General features: G+C 42.8%; 1 protein-coding gene across 15 annotated transcripts in view; it reads right to left on the reverse strand.

Annotated features, from left to right (window-relative positions):
• NRG1 (neuregulin 1) overlaps nucleotides 1-20,191 on the reverse strand; it is a 432,712-nt gene that overhangs the window by 191,598 nt on the left and 220,923 nt on the right. For 2 of the 15 annotated variants that reach the window (XM_048291890.1, XM_048291888.1), the window contains exon 1: nucleotides 4,561-5,933. The exons of 6 other annotated variants lie outside the window; for them this stretch is intronic. In XM_048291890.1, the coding sequence (XP_048147847.1) occupies nucleotides 4,561-5,188 (628 nt within the window). In that variant the 5' untranslated portion in view covers nucleotides 5,189-5,933. Of the gene's footprint in view, nucleotides 1-4,560; nucleotides 5,943-20,191 lie in introns of those variants that run through there. 7 more of the 15 variants (XM_048291876.1, XM_048291880.1, XM_048291882.1 and 4 more) reach the window with 7 other exon arrangements.

The following is a 20,191-nucleotide window of genomic DNA, read 5'->3' on the forward strand; positions in this document are numbered from 1 at the left end:
GCACAGTCCCCTGTGGCTCTCTGAGACCTTGACACATTCAGAGGCTGCCAGGCATGGACTCAACCCTATGGTGTTGTGATGGGGATTTGAAATACAGAGCATGTATCAGAATTAGACTCTTTCAAGAGTAAGAACAAACACTGCACGAAGCTGCTATGAACAAACCCTCTGTCCTTAAAATGAAGTTAGAGGGTTGCAGCGCCTATAAGTGGAAGGAGAGGCTCCCTCTAGCCTGCTATCAAGCTAAAGTAGAGACTTTCCCAAATCACTGTGAATAGGAGAAACAACATCAAATGCAGAACTGAGAAAGAAGAGTGGAAGTGAAAGGGGCAGGGAAAAAATTGTAAGGAATATTTATGGTACGATACTAAAACAAGGTACAGTACAATTTTCATTCAATATTTCCCATCTCTAGCTCTAAAAAGACACAAGAAATTTAGCCATTGTGCCTCAGTTCAAGACTAGTCTTGCTCCTTTTATTATACTATGCCTTTATCAATAAAGAAATACTCCTTTCCCTTTGGCTTACCTTTTGTATTTTAATATTATGTTTCCTTTGCTGAAAGAGAAGGGAAAGGTGAATGTTTTAAAGCATTCCCATATTTAGGGAGCTTGTCAATCTCGGAGGGGAGCTTGTCAAATTTAGACAGGAGCTGAGACTATTTCCCAGGTAAACAACTACTACCAGGCCTCAAGAGCAATCTTTTAACATTTTTCCACCGAGGATGAGAAAGCAGCATCCTTTGCTAATACTGACCCAGCACACCTGAAGTGGAAGCAGAAATCAGAAACGCTAGAGGGGAGTTGTCCCAGTCAGAGGTGGTTGACAGTAACGCAGGGCCCTTCTTCCACTTCCTCATTCTCTAGGCGAGGGCCAGCATAAGTGAGATAGGAAGGAGTCCTGCTTGCCTCCCAAGGGACATGCACAGGTCTGGTGCTGTAGGGAGATGAAGACATGCCTGTTGATCATCTGCTGGCCACCAGCATGGCATAACATGTGCAGCTGGCCTGTCAGCGCATGGTACCTGAGCTGGCCAGGGAAGCCAAAAGTGAAATGGATGCAGGGGCTGTGTGGATGTGCCACCGGGCACGTGCACCCTCTGGATCCTGCTCTCCAATGGGCCTTTGCTCTGCTCCCAAGGAAAGCCACTCCAGAAAAATCATGCTGTGGTCTGCCTCCTGCCCTGCTTCTAGTGTGCCCTGTGGCACTTCACCAAGCCATGAGTGTTGTGGTCCCAAAGCCAAGGCCTGCTTGGGTACCTCCGCTCTGGGGCAGAACCAAAACACAGGAGCCCTGCACTATTTTGGCAGAGCTGTCACCCCAGAATGGCAAGCTCCACGTGGGCCTTTCTGGATGTTTTGTGGGGAAATCTGCTTAAATTGAAAGAGGAGGCTGTAGGAAGACCTTTAACGAGGGGAATGGTTGGTTTGCAGATGTATAAAAGCTATTATTACAGAAACACAGTTTTTGCAGTACTACAGAGCTGAATTTCTAACCAGCCTTGATAAAGGGTGGAATTGCATTTAAAGATGATAGTGTTAGAAGAAGTGAAATTTAGCTTCTGAACTGAGTTAGCATTATTACAATCTGCATGTCTTCTCAGAGGGAGGGAGATTGTAGGTTGAGGTGTACTATTATATCCTGCTTGTAATAATATCTTCTCTGGTGTAATTATGCTAAGATGACAAGCTCCCTAAATATGGGAATGCTTTAAAACATCCACCTTTCCTTTCTCTTTCAGCAAAGGAAAAATGATATTAAAATACAAAAGGTAAGCTAAACATTAAGAAATATTTCTGTATTGATAAAAGGGCAAAGTATAACAAAAAAAGCAAGACCAGTCTTGAATCTAATACACCAGACACAATTACCAGGATTGTCTCTCTTCTGCTTTCTCTTCCAGGCTCCAGGAGAAAGAAGAATCAATTAGCTCTCTGCAGACTATGACCTTGAAGGATACAGCTTTAAGGGGAATATGCTGAGTAAGACAGAAAAGAGAGGAGAAGAGAAAAGGATTTGGAAACTCATGGAAGGGATAGGTTCAGAAACAGTACATCAAGCACAGAATATGAAATGTGCATTTCATTTTATTTCTGCACTGGAAAAAAAAATTTCAGCACATAAAGGACTTTTTGGGAACATGTTACCTCACTCTGCCTGAAAAGAAAAAAGGACACTGAAAGGCAAAAGAAGGGACAATCCAATTTGCAGATGCTACTTTTCAAGCCATGTCACTGAGAATTTTATAGCTGTCAAAGGCATTAAAAAAAGTTAGCACTGATGCAATCTGTCAACCTCTCCAACAAATCTTGCTCTACATAAAACACAATGATGTGTTTGAAATGCAGCTGCTTCAAAAACCCCAAGACAGTGCTTTAAGAGCTGTCCAAAAAGTTCTTTTCATGCCTCTTGGAATTCTTAGGCAGACCTTCTGCAGTGTATTTTTCCAGCTAGGTCTTCATATTTTTCTTTGCAGAGAATCACAGACTCTTGCCATAGTCCGAATCATGTGCCACAGTTAGAATAAATTCTGTCTACACAACATTCTCCCTCAGCAACCCAAACTTAATCTGCTACCAGATCTCCCTCTCCTTTCAGTCTGTAGCTATGGAAGTCTACAATGCCTTAAAACACATTTATGTCTAAAAAAGGCAAAATTAAACAAAAATCCCAAACCTCAAAAACTCTCACACATACAAAACCCCCAAATCAAAAGCAAAAAACCCCCTCTCAACCCAATCACCTAACTTCTGGACCACCATTTATTCATTTATTTCCCAGATGTGAGCAGATCTGAACGCAGATAATGGCTTTTTGTCAGTGACAGCTCCAAAGAATCTCTTCTGTGCCCCCCCCCGCCCACCCCTCCCTTCTTTACTTCAGAGATGAAGTTAGCATGTTATTGATAAAGGTTTGCCTCATATGTGGAAAGTCAAGAGGGATTCTTGAGGCAATTATGACTGAACAGTGGTCTCTGGTTACTTTATAAAGCAAAATGTGTTAAAAGGTCATATTTAATGTCAGAATATTTGCAGTACAAAAAAGATATCATGCATCGGCAATATTTTAAAAGAAGCTCACTTAGTATAGTTCTATTTAATTGCAAAGGTGGTTAATTCAAGTAATACCACAGACAAAGCCCCTGTCATTTAATGGTACAGCAGTATTTCTCTATTAGACTGTTTCCATCTGACAAATTACTTTTAATCTGAAGGATGGTAGTCACCCATTATCTAAGCAAAAGGCAGCAGGGTTTCTGCAGGAATACTCAGAACTTTCTTTCACTGATTCTGGAACTGCTGTTCAAGATTGACTGTCAGCTGAAAGGACCTCCTCTGAAATCACTGTAGTTATGCTCATTTTCAGTGGCAAGGTGGCTGGCCTAAAATGTTAAAGCTAATCCAAATGCCACATATCTATGTCCAGTCCCAGTGGGGCTAAACTTAGAAGTGAACTTCTGGTGACTTCAGAGCTCAGGGTGAGGTCTAGTATGTGCCATCTTCAATGTGGCCAACCTGCAGCATTACAGGGAGGGCATGAGGGAGAACAAATGAGATGGGGACCTGCAAGGAAATTTGTGAGGAATGCAATTTTTCACTCTGATCACTGCAGCTTTCCACAGGAAACCTCAGCCCTGTGCTCTCAGCAGAACAGTGCACTGCCTTCTCTTTTACTAGAGTTGCACAGCTTTACACAACTCAGGAACTTCTGGCTTGGTTTGCTTTGAATTTGATGGGTTGAAAATTATGAATGACAAAGAAATGACACTTCAGCAATGCAGTATTTTGATGCTTTATGATCACAACTGAGAAAATAATACAGATACCTTTTTTTGTTTTTGTTTTTATGATGAGCAAAGACTAATTTGGAAATTGACTCTTCCTACATTGGAAAAAATTCTTTCCTGAAATGCCCCACAAAAGGCAGTAAGGCAATATACGGGAAACAGTTTAAACAAGAATCAGCTCCTAGAGATGGGGAAAGAGAAATGTATGCTTTGCTCCTAAGAGAAAGATCATAAGCTAGATGCTAAATTAATAGTTCCTAGTTTCTAACTGCTTCAAATCTGCTGTTGCTTTTCCTCACTGTTCTGAGAGTTTCATGAGAATGATAGGGATATTTGCCAGACACAGACTTCAGGAAGGATGTACCAGAAGTGCTCTGCAGGCGAGGCAAAGAACGCACACGGAAGATCCAGCAAAGGACACAAAGCCAATTTATAAGGAAAATATACCAAATGGAATAGCTATCAGATAAACCCTAGAAGTAAATCACATACTTCCCTACAAGTGGATGCAGAGAAAAAGGCAGTACTAGCCTTTTACAGACATCCCACAGGAAGTCCTGCATATCTCAGAACTAAGTTCAAGGACTCTAGATGCTCTTCTCAGAAGGTAACCCATGCTATACCTGTCGTAGCACACTTGATCTTTGCAAACCAATCACATGCCCTCCTTGTAGACAGTGCCAGAACAGTTAAGTGGTTTGTTTTTTTTTCCTTTTTTTTTTTTTTTCTGTGAAAGGGAAAAAAACCAAAGGAACATACAGCTTTTACTTACAAAGTTTTGGAGCAGTTTGGAGATTGGTTTCTGTTGCTTGTGCCTGAGATGCTGTGGTAGGCTCCAGGGCGGGTGGTGACAGCGAAGGTGCAGCAGAGGACAACAAGCCAACATCTAGGATGCGGTTATATAGAGAAGGCTGGAGGAATGGTTTGGAGGGTACGAGTGAGCTGTCACTTCGCACTGTCACTTCAGCCTTGCTCTTGGGGCTAGGTATGAGGAAGGGTGAGGCATACACCTCTGAAGGCACCCAGGCAGATAGAGCTGTAGGATCCACAGCGCTCTTTGGGTCTTGTCCTATCCTCCCAGGGTCAAGGTGGGTAGGAGAGTCATACTCAAAAATCTTGTCCACAAAGACCCACTTGAGGCCAGCAATGCAGAGGCAAAGGCTAAGCAGGCAAGCCAAGATAGGGGCGATGCAGATCTTTTCAGAGTTGAGGCAGCCCTTCAGTCGCTCTGCCTCCAGGCACGCACAGCAGGCTGCGGCAAGGCCTGCTATCCCCTGGACACTTCTGTCCTCTCTTTGGGTCCCCGGCATGTTCTCCTCATCCGGGAGCCCGTTGAGGGACGCATCGGGGCTCAGTTGAGCTGAAGGGCTGGGGAAAGTGTCGGCAGCTACTTCAGACATGTTTAAGCATCAGCTCTCAAACAGCTCACCTCCAAAAGGCCTTAACTCTATCACAGTCCATTACTGTGAGACACAGACAAAAAGAGACGGTAGTAATAGTCACAGTGCTCTGCAAAAATCACAGAGTGGGAGTCAATAAAAGGTTGAAGCTCAGCAACATCATCCAAACTGCGAGAGGAGTAATGCACAGGAAAAATTAGATCCCCTGGTCCCTCTGCCCCCAAGCCCTCCGTCACTGTCTCTGCTTCTCTGAAGTGAGAATAGCTTTGCAATTATTGAGCTCCTGTTTGCTAGCCACTTTTAGAATTCCTTAAATGCCTCTCAAGCAATTCCAGCTCTTCTGCAGGAGGGAAGAAACATTCCCCCAAAAGCAAGCACAACAAAACAAAACAAGGGGAAAGAGGGTGATGAGATAAAGAAAACCACAAACACTGAACAAACTGACCGGATTAAGTAAACCAGTAGCCCAGAGCAAAAGGCAACACTCTCACCTTGAGCATCTGAGGCTGGTATCTGCTTAGACGAGGAAAACAATTGTCATGCGGCAGAAGGAGCAAAAGCAAAATCTCTAACAACAGCGGCAGCGGCAGAAGTGACAGTAGCAGCAGCATCCTGTCGTGTTACAGCAGCGGCTGAAAGAGGCTGAATCATTACAGAGCAGCAGGTGCTCGCTGTCTGAGCATCACTGCAAACAATATCATTACAGAGAGGTTTGAAAGGAAGAGCGATGCCAAGACGATGGTAACTCCCTTTATCTCCCCTCCCTCTTTGTCCTCCTTGAGCGCTCATTCACTTTCCTCCGTCCCCCCCCGCCCCGCTCCCCCAGCCCCCTCGCAGCCTGTTTCCCTGATGTACAGACTCGCTCCTTCCTCCCCTACCCCACCCCCCGCACTCTGCAGGGCTGCTCTGAGTGAAATCAGTACACCCAGCAACGCAGGACTGTCAGTGACTTCCTATTTTATCCAATTAGGAGGAATAAGGCCATCAAATCAAAGGGAGGGAGCGGACAGGAGTTGTGCACCCACCCGCTCCCTCTCTCCAGGCAAACCGTGGCCAGAGGCGGCGGCGGCCATCGATGGCAAAGTCCTCCGGCAAGGACCGGGTGTCGGTGGGAGCTCTTTGGGTTGGACTGGGCTCGCTCAGTCTGATATTCGATCTCTCCCAAGGGGAAGACCTCTTTCCAGAAGCAGTTTTTCCCTGCCTGACACCTAGAGACAGATTTTCTTTCCAAGCTCCTGAGTAAGTTTTATTTCCTAGGAATAGGGCTGGAATGCATCTTAGATCAAGCAGAGGGAATAAAACACCCTAAGCCATTCCCACCTCTGGCAAATTTTCATTCAAGTTATTGCAAAGAGGTTTGCTTTTTTTTTTAGTTCCATTTTCCAACCTCCTTTCCAAACCCTTTTCCAAACCCAAAAACCTCAGACTTCACACTAAAGTCAATTCCTGAATATAGTTTTCAAGAGCTCACAGGTTGCTAGAATATATCCTCACTCACCTTAGACTAAAAAAAACAAAAAGAAAAGAATTAAAGTATTTTATTATTATTTATTAAAGGCTTACACTTTGTTTTTAAATTTGGCTGTCATTTCTCACCTTTACTAATACCCAGCACTACCGTTTCCACCAGCGCAGTATAATACAGGGGTAAATCAACAGTCTGGTTAACATAATGAAAGTAAGATCAGAATCAGATCTATTGCCAGTCTCTTTTGTCTCTCACAGAAAAATGCAACTGTGTAACAATAAAGATGTGTATGAAAGGCAAGGCAATTTCCAGTTCCTTGAACTTAATGAAAACATTTACATTGAAGATTTGCTGGTGAGAATCCCTGTTTCTCCATAGTATAAATGGCTGCAGGATTCATAAGGAAACAAAGAATCAAGCGCTACAAATTGCTCTGAACTAATTTTTGTTGGTATTTTAGTCAGGCACATGGAAGGTAAATTCCTTTGTAACAACATATTTTTGGTAGTGTCAAAAGAGGCATCTGGCTCATACATATTCTCTCTCTGCCTCCAACTCCACTCCCACTTCACCCCCCCGCCTTCCATGGGAACATTAGTAACATTCGCATGAAAAAGATTTATCAAAATCTCAATGAATCCCATAGTGTTTTTACAGACAGTCATGTCAAGGACTAATTGATGGATGTCTGATCACAAAGCTTCCTGTGAGGCTGTGGTAGCCAACTGAAGTAATCACAATGCTACTACAATCAAGTGCTTGGAGCATTTACCTTAAAGCACAGCCAGTGATAACACTCTCTGAAAGAATGCAAAAAGATAAATCATCTTACAATCTAGCCTACATTACCATTGAAGTGTCTGGTCCTTAGGTTAATGATGTGATCAGTAACCTCAGACAGAATGAACAGCTTGCACTGCGTATTTACATACATGGCTTCTCTTTATTACAAAGCACATGTTCTCTTTAGCTGGTAATATCCTGCATCAGTGCAGCCTCTCTCGAGTATCTTAAAACCTATTTCAAACAGCAGTAACAACACAACGTCTGTAGAAATTGTAACAGCACAGTAGCATTGCCGTGACAGGTGTGGTGGTCTGTGGCTACAAGTAAGCATGGTTTCTAGAAAAAGGATGTACCTTTTATCTGACTAATTGATAAATCTGGGAAAAGCAGACATACTTTTGCACACAGAAGTTGTTCCTCAGGTGTGAAGCTGACTCTTCAAAGTGGAGTGCAAGCTGAGACCCAGACAGATGAGATACTACAGCATCTGAGTGCTTGGCAGAATTTTTTAAAAATCTCTTTCCTTCTTTATCCATGTCTAATTTTTCAACCTTCCTATTTCCAGTAAAGAGACTTTCTCCTGCTGACACTTCTCTGAGCTCGTGTTTAATCCACTGTCCTGTACACATCTTTCCTGCACTGGTCTTCCTGGCAAACTGCCTGTGTTCAACCTCCAGTAATCTTTGCGACCCTCCATCCTATCTACACTTATCTGCTTTCCTTCAAGCCACGTTCCTGCTATGCTCACATCTCCCTGGTGCTGTGCTGAACAGAAACGCACGTGGAGATCTTGCACCTTCCTTACAAGGGCTGCCACGAAGTTAAACCAAACACGCAAAAGGCTGCACAGCTAGGCAGAGGGATGGCGTGCTACCGCACGGGGACACATTGAGGGGCTCCTCTGCATGTGCGGCATCGACCCCTTTCTCACCTTGCTGCCGCAGGGGCCACCAGCTCGCATGGACCGGGAAAGGGCTCTTCCAAAGAGCTCCTGCCCCAGCCCGGCTGGCTAAACTGAGGCTGGACAGCATCTCTCCCTGCCTTTTCTCCTGCACCGGCAGGCCCAGCCTGCCCGCAGCAGCTCCTCCCGGCAGGCAGGCAGGCAGGCGGGCGGGCACACCCGCACACCCCCCGCCGGCTCCGCGGCCGCAGCGTGCCCGTGGTCCCTGGCTCCCGGCCAGGCTGCAGTGCCCTCCTCCGCTGCGGGTCCCTTCCCCCGCCGCACCTCCAGCCCTGGCGCGCAGGCTGCCTGCCTCAGCACCACGCAGACGGCTCTGCCCAGACCTCCTCCCCCTCCTCCCCCTCCGCAGGGAAGCCTGCAGCGCTGCTTCAGCCCCCCAGCTCCGCAGGGGCCACGGGGTCTTGCGGCGAGGAGAGCGCGGCGGCACCCGGCACGCTGCCCCCGCCTCCGGGGTGCCTGCGGCTCCCGCTATTCCCCGCCAAGAAGGGAGAAAGGAGGCGCTGAATCATCGGCCAGGCAGCTTCCCTGGCCCTGCTCCACAGGTGGCCAGGGCCAGAACACAGCCTGCCTGCCATGCTGCAATCCTATACCTCACGGGACGGTTCCTCCGGGAACCTTTTGGACCAAAATGAAACCCTGTGCTCTTTACCGCGTCGGGGTGGGTACGGGAGCACATGAGTCAGCTCTAGAGGCTGCCGTAAAAGCTGATTGATGATGGTCTCTCACTTTGGTCTGAAGATACAAGCATAAACTGAAGGTACAGTTCGCTGACTTTGTGGGTCCTTTCTGTTCCCCTTGCCCCCAAAGCAATGCAGAAGTCCTTTATCCTGCAGCTGCAGGCTTGAGCTTTTTACATTTCTGCTGTGACATGCTAGCAGTGGCATGCTCTGCTCAAACATGGATTCTGCCCCGGCTGAAGGAGAGGAGTGGCCGCGAGGAGTCAGCAATTGGCTCATTGGAAGGGAGACCGTGGAAGAAATCAAGTGGGAGCATGACCTTGAGGTAACAAAGTTTTACTGGGGTAGCCCAGTGGTGGTAAACACGGAAGGACAAAAAAGGAAATTACTTGCCTGTTTGCAATAAGGTTAGCTTCTTGTGCAAAGATTTATTTCTGATTCCCACATAGCTTGGGTCTCTTTGGCTTAGAGGAAAATGCAGATTGAGTCTACACTAATGAAGCTAATCTATGACTGAGATTTGGACTCCTGCCAAATGACATGTTGAAACTAAGAGCCTTAGAAAACTGTAATTTTATTTCATGGAGTGTTTTTGCAAAGAATCAAGTGGGTTTTTTTTGAAAAGTTTCACTCCCAGAAGGCTCAAGGAAATAATGCAAAACCCAAACCAGCATTAACCTCCAGCCTGTGATGAGGAGGAACATGTTCTATCTGTCCACCAGTTTTATGGGTGCTAAAAGGAGGTAGACTTCATATTACCAAACTGCAGAGGACCATTCTCTCTGGCCAGCCACAAAGATGTGAATAGATATGTGGTTATGACTGACATCATCCTGCAAACTAGAGCACAAGTACCATTTAACTCAGCTGACCCTTCAGTCATACCATAGTGAGACCCAAACCTGCTGAAAGTTTTGGAAAGTAGGCGTGGTGAGTCATTCTCATGGAAGGCATTGGCTTTCCAATATCTATCTCCTTTAAATAAAATCTTAATAGTCCACAAAAATATTTCATAAGAATTATCTACTTTCTTGCAACTGCTGGGACATTAGGAAATGAAAATATCTCTTCATAAGTGGTTATTCATGGCTCTGCTGGATGACAGCTTAAAAAAGAATACTCAGAGGACCATACATCAGTGCAGGACAAGTGATCTGCACCCCCTCCCCTAGACCACTGCTTTCCTTTAAGAACATGTTCATTCTTCAGTAAGAAGCAACCAGCAACATGCAGCACCAACTGCTCCATCATGTGTTTGCACCCCTTTTTCTACCATACACTTGAGAAATTAAAAGCATTGTAACCAAGGATTTAAGAAGAAGAAGAAAAAAGTGCATGTTCATTAAGACGAGATTGATGAGGAAGATAAAAGGATCGCTTTTTATTGATTGCACTTTCTTCAAATTAAATAAGTGCACTATATAAAAATGGAGAAGTGACCTAAAGCAAGCGATCAGGCCCAATGAGCAACATCATTGCCAGCAGTCATGGTGTGGGGAGAGAGGGCCATCACACGTGGTACAAAATGATTCATTTATTCATCCTTTCAGTGTTTCACCAATCTCCCTTCCAAAATCCATCTCCCTTGGACTGATGCCAGCACTCTTTGAGTCCTTCCAAAAGGCCTTACTAGGAACCTCATCTCTCATCTCAAATGGCACAAGGAGAAAACTTTATTTTGCTTCTATACTGGTCCTGTCACTGGAACTCCAAATGTTAAAATGGGACAGGCTGTCACTTGCAAACAGACATCTTATTTTTCACCGGATGTAAAGCAAACACAATATAGATGATAGCGCTGTTTTTATGCTTCTGTCCATTTCCACCACCTTCTTCCCTTTATTTGTTTTATACCCTCTGCCCATTTGCAGCCATATGTGAGCGAGGAGATGAAACATCAAGCCTCTAAGAAAAGGCAAGAAAAGATGAGCAATAAAAATACATATTTATTTTTAAAGCCATAGACATGAGGGTAAATATGTCAGTGTCACCAGAATCATTAGTGTGCTTTATTTGGTTGGTATAAAGGGTTGCTGTGGGAAGACCCCATGCCCTCAGACAACACATGAAGAAACTATTCTACTCCTCTCTGTACCCTCAAGCCAAACCAACTACACTGGATGCTGGTGTGTCAGAAGCAGGTCCTCACACCAGTACATTTCTTGGAAATGTCTGAAGCACAGTATACAAACAACAATGCTTCTGAAAACATTTGGGAGAGCTCATGTTGCCTCTGTGGCAGCGTTTTCCGTATTGGCATCACATATACACATTTACACCAAGCATTTACACTAGGAATATGTTTTCTGTAAGTCCAATAGCTGCGTCTTGCAGAAACAGTGATTTGAAAAAATCCGACACAACTACAATGGCTGTTTTGAGAAATGTATATACTTTAAATAGCTACAGCCAGTAATTGAAACTGAAAACTGCCATAAAATGGGCTGTTATTTCAGGGGAACCAAAAAGGTGCTCTGAATCTTTTCATCTTCAAGTGAAATGAAAGACACTGAGTTTCTTTCATCCTATTCTAAAGCAGAGCTAGTGGCACTACACGAGACATAGAAATAGGACATCAAACCATGAATGTCAGGGTTTTTCATCAATGGAACTGACTCATTTCCCCAGCCTCTGCTAAGTCACAAAACTGGGATGGGCCCCACCACTGTTCAGGTTAATAATTATTAGCTCTACCACGTGGTAAAGGAACATTTAAGAGATGCAAAGACATGTAATGCAGTCAGCTAGGCTCTTCTGCCTGACAGCTGAAGCAGATGGACAAAGTCCATGTGAAATTCAGATTTTTTTTTATTTGTTTGTTTGGGGGTTGTTTTTTTTTCCCAGGTCTGATACCCCCTTCACTCTGTCACTGGAGTCTCCAGCAAATCTGCTGGGGCGGTTGTGATTATTTATTTTCACAGTGTGGCAATAAGCTGCAGCAGCAGTGCAGTCACAGGGCTCAGGCTTGGTTATTCACTCCCACCTACCTTAGTGCTCAAATGCATCTGCACTCCTGCATTTGAACCACTTTATTCAGACAGAAGAAATTCCTCATGGGGCAATACTGCTACTTTGCACAAGCTCAGCTATGCAGGATTTTGTGCTGTCAACTTTTGCATTCACAGTGCTCTGCTGGCAGTGTCACTGGACAACGATAATTTGAGTCAAGGTCCTGAAAACCCTGAATCAAGGGATTATCCCTCCCTCACTGACACCCGGTTAATAAAATACTTAAACAAGTGGTGAAATGCCTTCCTGATTAGAGATGGGCCACATCATATATCTAAGTGCCTTTTTGAATCAGAGCCTAATTCAGGAACTGAGAAGGCATTTTGGAGCATAGCACAGTGGTTTCATGATAAACAGTTTGGGCAGCAATATCATCCCTTTCCCTGTCTCTCCTTTCTTTCTGTTCCTTCTGTCACTTGAACTAGTGCAGTAACATTGTTCAGCCCTAATTCCCATACTGGTCCTGTAAAAAACCATATATCTAGGTTGGAAGAAAGAGAATAGGCCTGAAATCCCTTGACCTTGTCTTCTCACAAAAGACTTTGCATAGTGAAACCATGACCCAAAGCCCTTCCTGAATCTGAGCTTAATTTAGGCAGAGGCTTGTAGAAAATCCCAAAAGGATCCCCATTACTCTGAAAAATCTTGACTCTACTTACTGCACTTTTTGGGGTTTTTTGGGTGTAAATAGAATTATTTTTGTACCTGCATGTATTCTCAACAGCTGCTGTTTAAACCTTAAGGCATAATACTTTACTTCACTTTTTAATATTCTAACCACATGTGGAGTTTTTCGTAGAGTAACGCTTTACTGTGTGTGTTCAATAGTTTTGCTGTTAGACAAGCAAAAAGAAAGAAGTCAAAGGCATGGAGCAGCCTACTGCATGGAGGAATTTCTGTATCATTAAATAAACTTTATTAATGACAGGACATTGGCATATTTGTGGCTTGGACTTCTAAAGTACATCTTACAGTACAGTTATACTTTCAGAATCTGCAAATTTCAGAACTTTGCTTGCAGAAAATACTATGATTTCACCTCAAGAACTGGTTTGCTTAGCAGCTTTCTACAAATACCTCTAAATAATGAAGTTAATCCACCTTATCCTAAACTGAGATATTAATTCAATTACATTTCTTAGTTCAGCTCTGGTCATGTCCATATGTTGCCTGATTATGCTCAAGTTAGCAGAAGTGAGATGTTCACTGTTTGAAACAGATAAGCAACACAATATTTTTAAGTACCAAAACTGAACAATAACAAAAGCAACAGCTCTCATCATGCCTCAGAATCCTAGTACCTAGTACCATTTAATATTTAATGTTTAATATTCTTTCTTAGTGCATTCAGAAAGCTATAGAAGGCATGAATCACTCCTTTGGCATTGGCTGGAAAACTGTCAGTTTCCAGCAAATTAAGAAGAATTCAAGTAAGTATGACAAAGGAGATTTTATGTCTAGTAATGAGTTTTGAGTAGTCTAATCGAATATGCTTGTATTACGTAGCTATGTTTTAAATGCAAAGCCTAGCCTGTCACATCTTTCTCACTCCTGCACCCAGGCTCTTTTTTGTGCTCTGTATAGTCTAGGAGACAAGCAAAACTCTCCTTTTCCAGAAATCAATTGATGAAGGTAGTTAACTTTTCTCACATACAGGACATCAATGTTTGTGCATCAGGCTGAGTCTTGTCAAGAGCAAGAGAGGAAAACGGCAAAGAGGAAACTCTGAAACCTTAAAGAAATGTATCTGCTGTACTTTCATTTCCCTGATGCAGTTTAAAGCTACAGAGCCAACTCTGTGCTGCTCCAGACACTGAGCAGACCCTTACACCAGGGTAAAACAGATTTATTGTAACTTGTTGGTATTTAACATATGGGCATACAACAGGCTACTGGATAATACAACATATGGGCAATACAGGCTACTGGATAATACAAGTCCTGTAATGCAGCTTTGGAAACATCCCCTTCTGCAAGACATTGAATAACCTAGAATGAAGCATCAGAGGCAGTGACAGAGCTGATACATATGCATCAGAATGAGTTTATTATTACCATTTCATTTTAAGGATTCATTATTCCTGCAGCATTTCCTGCATTCACACTGTGGGTCATGTCCACTGGGGTGCATTATGTGTGCCTGTGTTTCACCACAGAGGCTGCAGAATGGCAGCGAGACTACAAAAAAAGAATGGAGAGCCCAGCCTGTCTTTTCCCTTCTTCTTGAGGGTGTCTAAGGAATAAATGCATTTACTCTGAAAGATTATTTGAAAAGGTGGTCCAGAGAGGCAGGGTTAAGGTCACCCTGTATTCTGTGTTCTCAGCCAAGCTCTTTCAAATTAGCATCCAGAGAGAAAGTCAAATAAAACAGAGCTGTCATCACGTACACCACTGTAGGTATGTATGCCTGTGGTGGAAATGGTGGCTGCGAAGTGGAGAAGGAAAGCCTACAGGGCTGCAAGAAAAAGAAAAAGGCACTTTGTGTCTTTGGTTTGTTTGCACATAGATGAGATGAATAGTGTCCCTAAATCCCTTTCTGATCAGGGCCACAGTTTGAACCCAGAACTTAATAAAACTCTATCATTCCTTCAGAAATTTGCTTCTGCAAAGACAGGGTAAAATATCTTGCCAATTTGAGCAAGATTGCAGCCTACTTAGCCACAGCAATGAGGATCTGATACATGCTTTCACTTGAGAGATGCTTTGCTCTTGCTAAAACTCTGCGTACTGCTTAACTGTTGCTTAACCCCAATTAAATTAAAAGCTGCCAAAGGGCAAAAAAACCTCCCAGTGTTTCTAATTTCACACTAAATCCTTTGTCCTTCCTTCAGGGTTTCCAACAAAGGAATGACATTTTAACAACTTTGCACACGCTAGAGGAGAAAACAAGGATGTGACTAAAATAGATTCCATTCTAAAGGCACCAGCTCCACAGGGCAAAGACCAAGCTCCCAAGGATGGACCAGGCTGACACCCATTCATGGGCATAACATTTCTACTTATTCCAGTAGCCTTCAGCTCAGCTAAGAAAGGAAAAGGCGGGGTGTCTTGAATTTTGAACTTCTTTTGCTGTGAAGAGCAGAGATCATGCTCCTGCTTCACTGATCAATTTGAAATGATTCTCTGGAGGCCTTGTTAATAACACTTGAAAATTATGTGAAATTTGGTATATTGCATTCCTTCCCTTCGTCAGGCATCAGTTCACAGTGTCATCAGGAAAGCAGCCCTGTGCAGCTGCATGGAGTTTGCTCCTTGAGACTGCCTTGAAGAATACAATATGACTAAAATTTAACCAAGTGAACTGAAAAAAATTGGAACATTTTGGCCTGCATTGCTGAGTATGTGCTAGTAACACTATGCAGTGCAGGTGTGAGCAGACAATACACTTCCCTTTCTAAACTAGCCTGCTTAAGAAGTGCTAATATTATCCCAACAGTGACTATTAGGGTTAGACATGGACTAATTAAAAACCTATGCAGCTGGGGTCTTGTCAGCAGTAATAATTACTTGTATCTGTTTCCACCACCTTCCACGCCCCAACTCCATCTTCTTTCCTCCTCTAACAAAACAAAAAAAAGTAATCTCTGTGCATGTATGTAATTACAGGAAGCATTATGCATTATTAATGTGACTGCAGCAGACAGAAAGTTCAGGTTTACTGCTTACCAGTGTAGAGGTAAGTTGTAGCTACTGGCAATAGTCAGCTTGCCTGTGCATTAGATAATGAGAGAGTTTCCAAGAGTACCAACTTAAGTGGCTAAATAATACCAGCTATTTGGAAAAGCACAGAAACTGGAAGAAATGATGCGTCTGAATCTACCATTGAGATGGACAACAATGGACAACCTGTAAGAATTATTCCAGGAACAATTAACTTGCAACAATAAGGTTGTGCATTTTCTTTGATCCATGAATGTGATTATGTTCAAAAGCAATTACACAAGCTGGAAGTCTCCAGAAGCCAGGCAGAAAGGAAACAGGTACAGATAGTACCATGAGACGAAGCACCCCAAATAAAGAGGTTTACCAAGCCTTTTTCCTACCAAAACAACAGGGTTCACAGTGAGCTGGAAAAAGTATGCATATATATCCTGTGATTTCAAGGAATATTAAGACAGGTCAGGCCAGAATTGCTCATTTCCTGGTACACCAAACAATGACCTATGATTACAGACATGTATCTGTCAAACTGATACCTGTACATTAATGCTGAAGAAGTGCCTTTCAGACTTCATTTTCTTTTATTCTGTACAACGTATTATGCTGCACAGAATATGGATACAGAGCCAGAACTCCTGAAATGAAGGCTGAGAACAGCAGAAACATACTGCGTGACTTGAACAAGTAATAAAGTTATGGATTAGATACATGGATTAAAGTCACAGACACTAATTCAGACCTGCTTCCCCAGCAGGATGCCTTTGTGCAGTTTCAACCTGAGTAACAATTTCTTTTTTCCCCTCCTCAAGGGGTTCCTTTTTTCATACAAAATTTGTTACTGCTCTAGATAAAGTACCTAAAAATGTAAAGATTGTAAAAAGCAGCAAGGAGCTGTCCTAAAGCTGAAGCTTCTCCCACAGAATGCTGACGTATCTCACAGATTTCAGGGATCTGCCAAAAAAACACAACTAGACTCCCTTCCCAATAAGTCAGAGGGGAGGACCCCGGTTTGCATCCAGAACCAAAGGGCTAGCTAGCATGAAATTTGACACACACACAATGTTAAAGCTTTGTTATCCCAGATCACTCGCATGTTACTGAACAAGTGTTGCAAAGGATTGTCGCAACACCTACCATTTGCATTGTGGTCCTTCACTTCACCCTGCTGTCTGCCAGAGCCTCCCTAGTGACTTTGTGGCAAATATTTATTCTTCCCACAATGGGAAAAGTTGGGCACAGTGGAGATTAGGGTACAAAATACTGCAGTCCTGCCTTTGTAGATGACTTTCTCTGGTTTGAGTGGCAACAGTTAACTATAACCTTTTCAGCTACTCACGGCCATTGACTATTTCTGTACTGAAGACAGGCTTTTTAATACCACTGTGGGGAACTGTGCTCAGATGACGGAGAAATCCTTTGGTAATTATTTGGGTTAATCCTATTAGGAAAGAAAGGCTTTCAATTGCTAAAGCAACAAAAAAACCTTTCTGAGAAGGAGCCCACCACTTCAAATAAAATCAACATGCCCATCCAGTCCAGGATAGCCTGATGATTATTGTATGTAAGAAAAGTTGTGTTAACTGAAATGAAAAAATATTTAGCATTTTAAGAATTTTATTTAAAATTATAAAAATGCATTTGAAATGCCTACAAATTCAAAAGACACCACTCTGCTTCCCTGCATGTATTTTACTTGCACTTTACTAGTCCACAACTCTGCTTGATTATTTTAGAAGTAAGAGTAAGACTTCTACAGAATGGCATAATTTTATAAGGATTTTGCTTAGGCTCCAGATTTATGCTACAAGAGAGGATACATTTTATGTTCCCAAAATTTTCTGTTATTTTAATGCTGTGGTAGCATGACAGTGGTAGAGTTAACTCTTTCATGTGCTCATCAGAAATTCAGCTAGAGTGTTTAAAATGACGGTAACTTGATTTATTGAGCAATAAGAGGAATTATTCTTCTATGGCCACCAGCCAAACAAGCAATCTTTTAATAAGACATGTGCAGTCACTGCATTTCCTTTATGAGGGAGGAAAAGAAAAAAGAAGCCAGTTAAAAAAAAAAAAAATTGTACTCAGGCACTTAAAACGGACCTAACTTGGTATACAGGCACATCCAACCATGCGGCCTTGGGCATTTTCATATGCCTTCTCACACCTGCATCTGTACGTGTTTCTCGTCCATTCTTTACCCTAGAGGGTTCTGGATGAACCAGGATGCTGCTCAGATCCTTTTACCATGATAGACTTCACCCCAAGGTGTTAATAGAAGCTTTTGGTTTTATTTTAAAATAGCCTGACATGGCTACCCTTTTCTCTCCCTTGGGAGCTTTCTTTCTCTCCTGAGAGCACAGTTTCAACACCGGCTGTTTTAGGAAGAACTTCCAAGTTCCTCTTGCTGAAGGAAGTCTCCAACTTTGCAGGAAATAATGATACATTCTTTACATCAGAGAGGTGAATGTCACTGAAGGACTTTTTAAAGACTTCATGAACAGAGAAGAGATGTGGTGAACACTGTCACAGAAAAACAGTAGGTACATTTAGATGATTGTAGTTTAATGCTTCCTTTTTTTTTCCCTTCTCCTTAAAACTTTGAGGAAGTGCCTCAAAGGCAGGATCTAGGAGATGGACAGACATGGAGACAACTTCCCATGCTTCATCTTAGACATCTACAGCATGCTGGCTGTCTGCCTGCCTGACTTCCCACTCAGCACATGATCAGGGAACAACCTTTGGTAATTGTTTGGACTAATCCTCGTAAGAAATAATTTCAGTTTTGAGGCATCTAAAGTCTTTCTGGGCATTCACTGGGGTTTCTGCACATGCATTTCAGAATTCATGGGTTGGTCCCTCAGGAGCCAACAGTTAGTCTGGGATTCTCAGCCTGTAACCACATTCATACTAGTCCTAAGGCATGTGCTTAAGGCTGCTCAGGAAATTTTTCCTCTAACCATTGTTTTTTAACATCCAGTTGCTAGACAGTCTTTTTTGAGCAGAAGAATGTGTCCTTGTGACTGTTGTCCCTGTGATACATTTTTGCATTTGCAGATGTACAACCTCCCTCAAGTTAGAAAAAATCTAAGCAGGATTGTGTATCTGTTAAAGACTCTGGGAAAGAAAGACTGATGCCTGACCAGCAACACCAGTTGTGTTTACCCTGAGCATGAATGTGAAAATGTAGGAGAAAGAGGCAGATGCTTTGTGGGACCTCTCTCCATTTATTTAGCAAATATACAAGTAACTGCAAGACTTCTTTACAGCCTTTCACATTATGAAAACACAGCAAAATATTTTTGTAAGTGAAGGGAAATATTTTCAAAAGCGGTGAGAGAATGTGAGAATATCTGTTAAAAGCTACGGTCATCTCAGAAGTACATTGCTGCTGTCAGTAATTAATGCATGAGTTATAAAACTGAAGTGACTAATTTTGAGCCTGTCTTCTTTTGTAGAGCTGTGTTTCTAGCTGAGATCAAACATTATTTAGTGAATTGATCCCTTTCCCCTTCCCCACAAACATTCCTATTTAAACATCTACATTTTCTCATAGTTACATTATATATTGTGTCTGAAATTGACATGATCATGGAAATTCCCAAAGGAATCTGGAGCACGGCTTATGTTGCTCTTGCTGCACAGGAAATGCAACCATTCTTACTCATCCTTCCTCTATAATGAAGAGTCAGATTCATTGTCTTGCTGTGCTGAGGAGGAAATTGCTGCATAATCTCCTTTCACAGCTAGACAATCCCCTCTTTCCAAAGCAGGCTAAGCATGCAAATTCTCCAGACATATTTGATGAATTTCTAATCACAGTGGGTGAAACGACAGGGCAAAGGCGAGTGTCAGTGACAGAAGCCTTGTGCTACTTCCCTGCTGAAGACATTGTTTTCCTTGTATATTCACCCACATATTAATTGTGGGTGATACATATTAATTGTATCTTCTCTGTGACAAATAAACCATGATCAGGTCAAGCTGTGGCCAGTCTTAAGATCAGTTAGAAGTCTTGAAAAGACTGACACATTAATATTTCTCAGCACTTTACATGGACGGCAAAATGAGACCCCCAAGGTCTCCCAGTTTATGATCTTACATCAACAGGGTGGTGAAGGGAGTGCTTTCAGACAGTCAGGATGTTCCCCTCCATCTCTTGAGCTAAGAGGAGAACCTTTGTGGACTGTGAGGAGCAGGCCAAATTATCTTCTACCAGTCAGATGTTTTTGCAGTCCTCTGCAATTAGATTTTCCTGTATGGGGAACAGACACATTTCTTGTTTCCATGTGGGAATAGAAAAGAAAAAAGTATCTGTCATGGAGAAGCACTTGTTTGCTTAGGCCCCATTCAGGTGAGTTCTTAGGGAAATTTTGAGAAAAGATTTGATAGTTGCATGGAAAATAGGAACATTCCTGCACTAACAAAACCAGATGCTTCTTATG

Source organism: Corvus hawaiiensis, chromosome Z, assembly GCF_020740725.1.
Source record: "Corvus hawaiiensis isolate bCorHaw1 chromosome Z, bCorHaw1.pri.cur, whole genome shotgun sequence".
Taxonomy (NCBI): domain Eukaryota; kingdom Metazoa; phylum Chordata; class Aves; order Passeriformes; family Corvidae; genus Corvus; species Corvus hawaiiensis.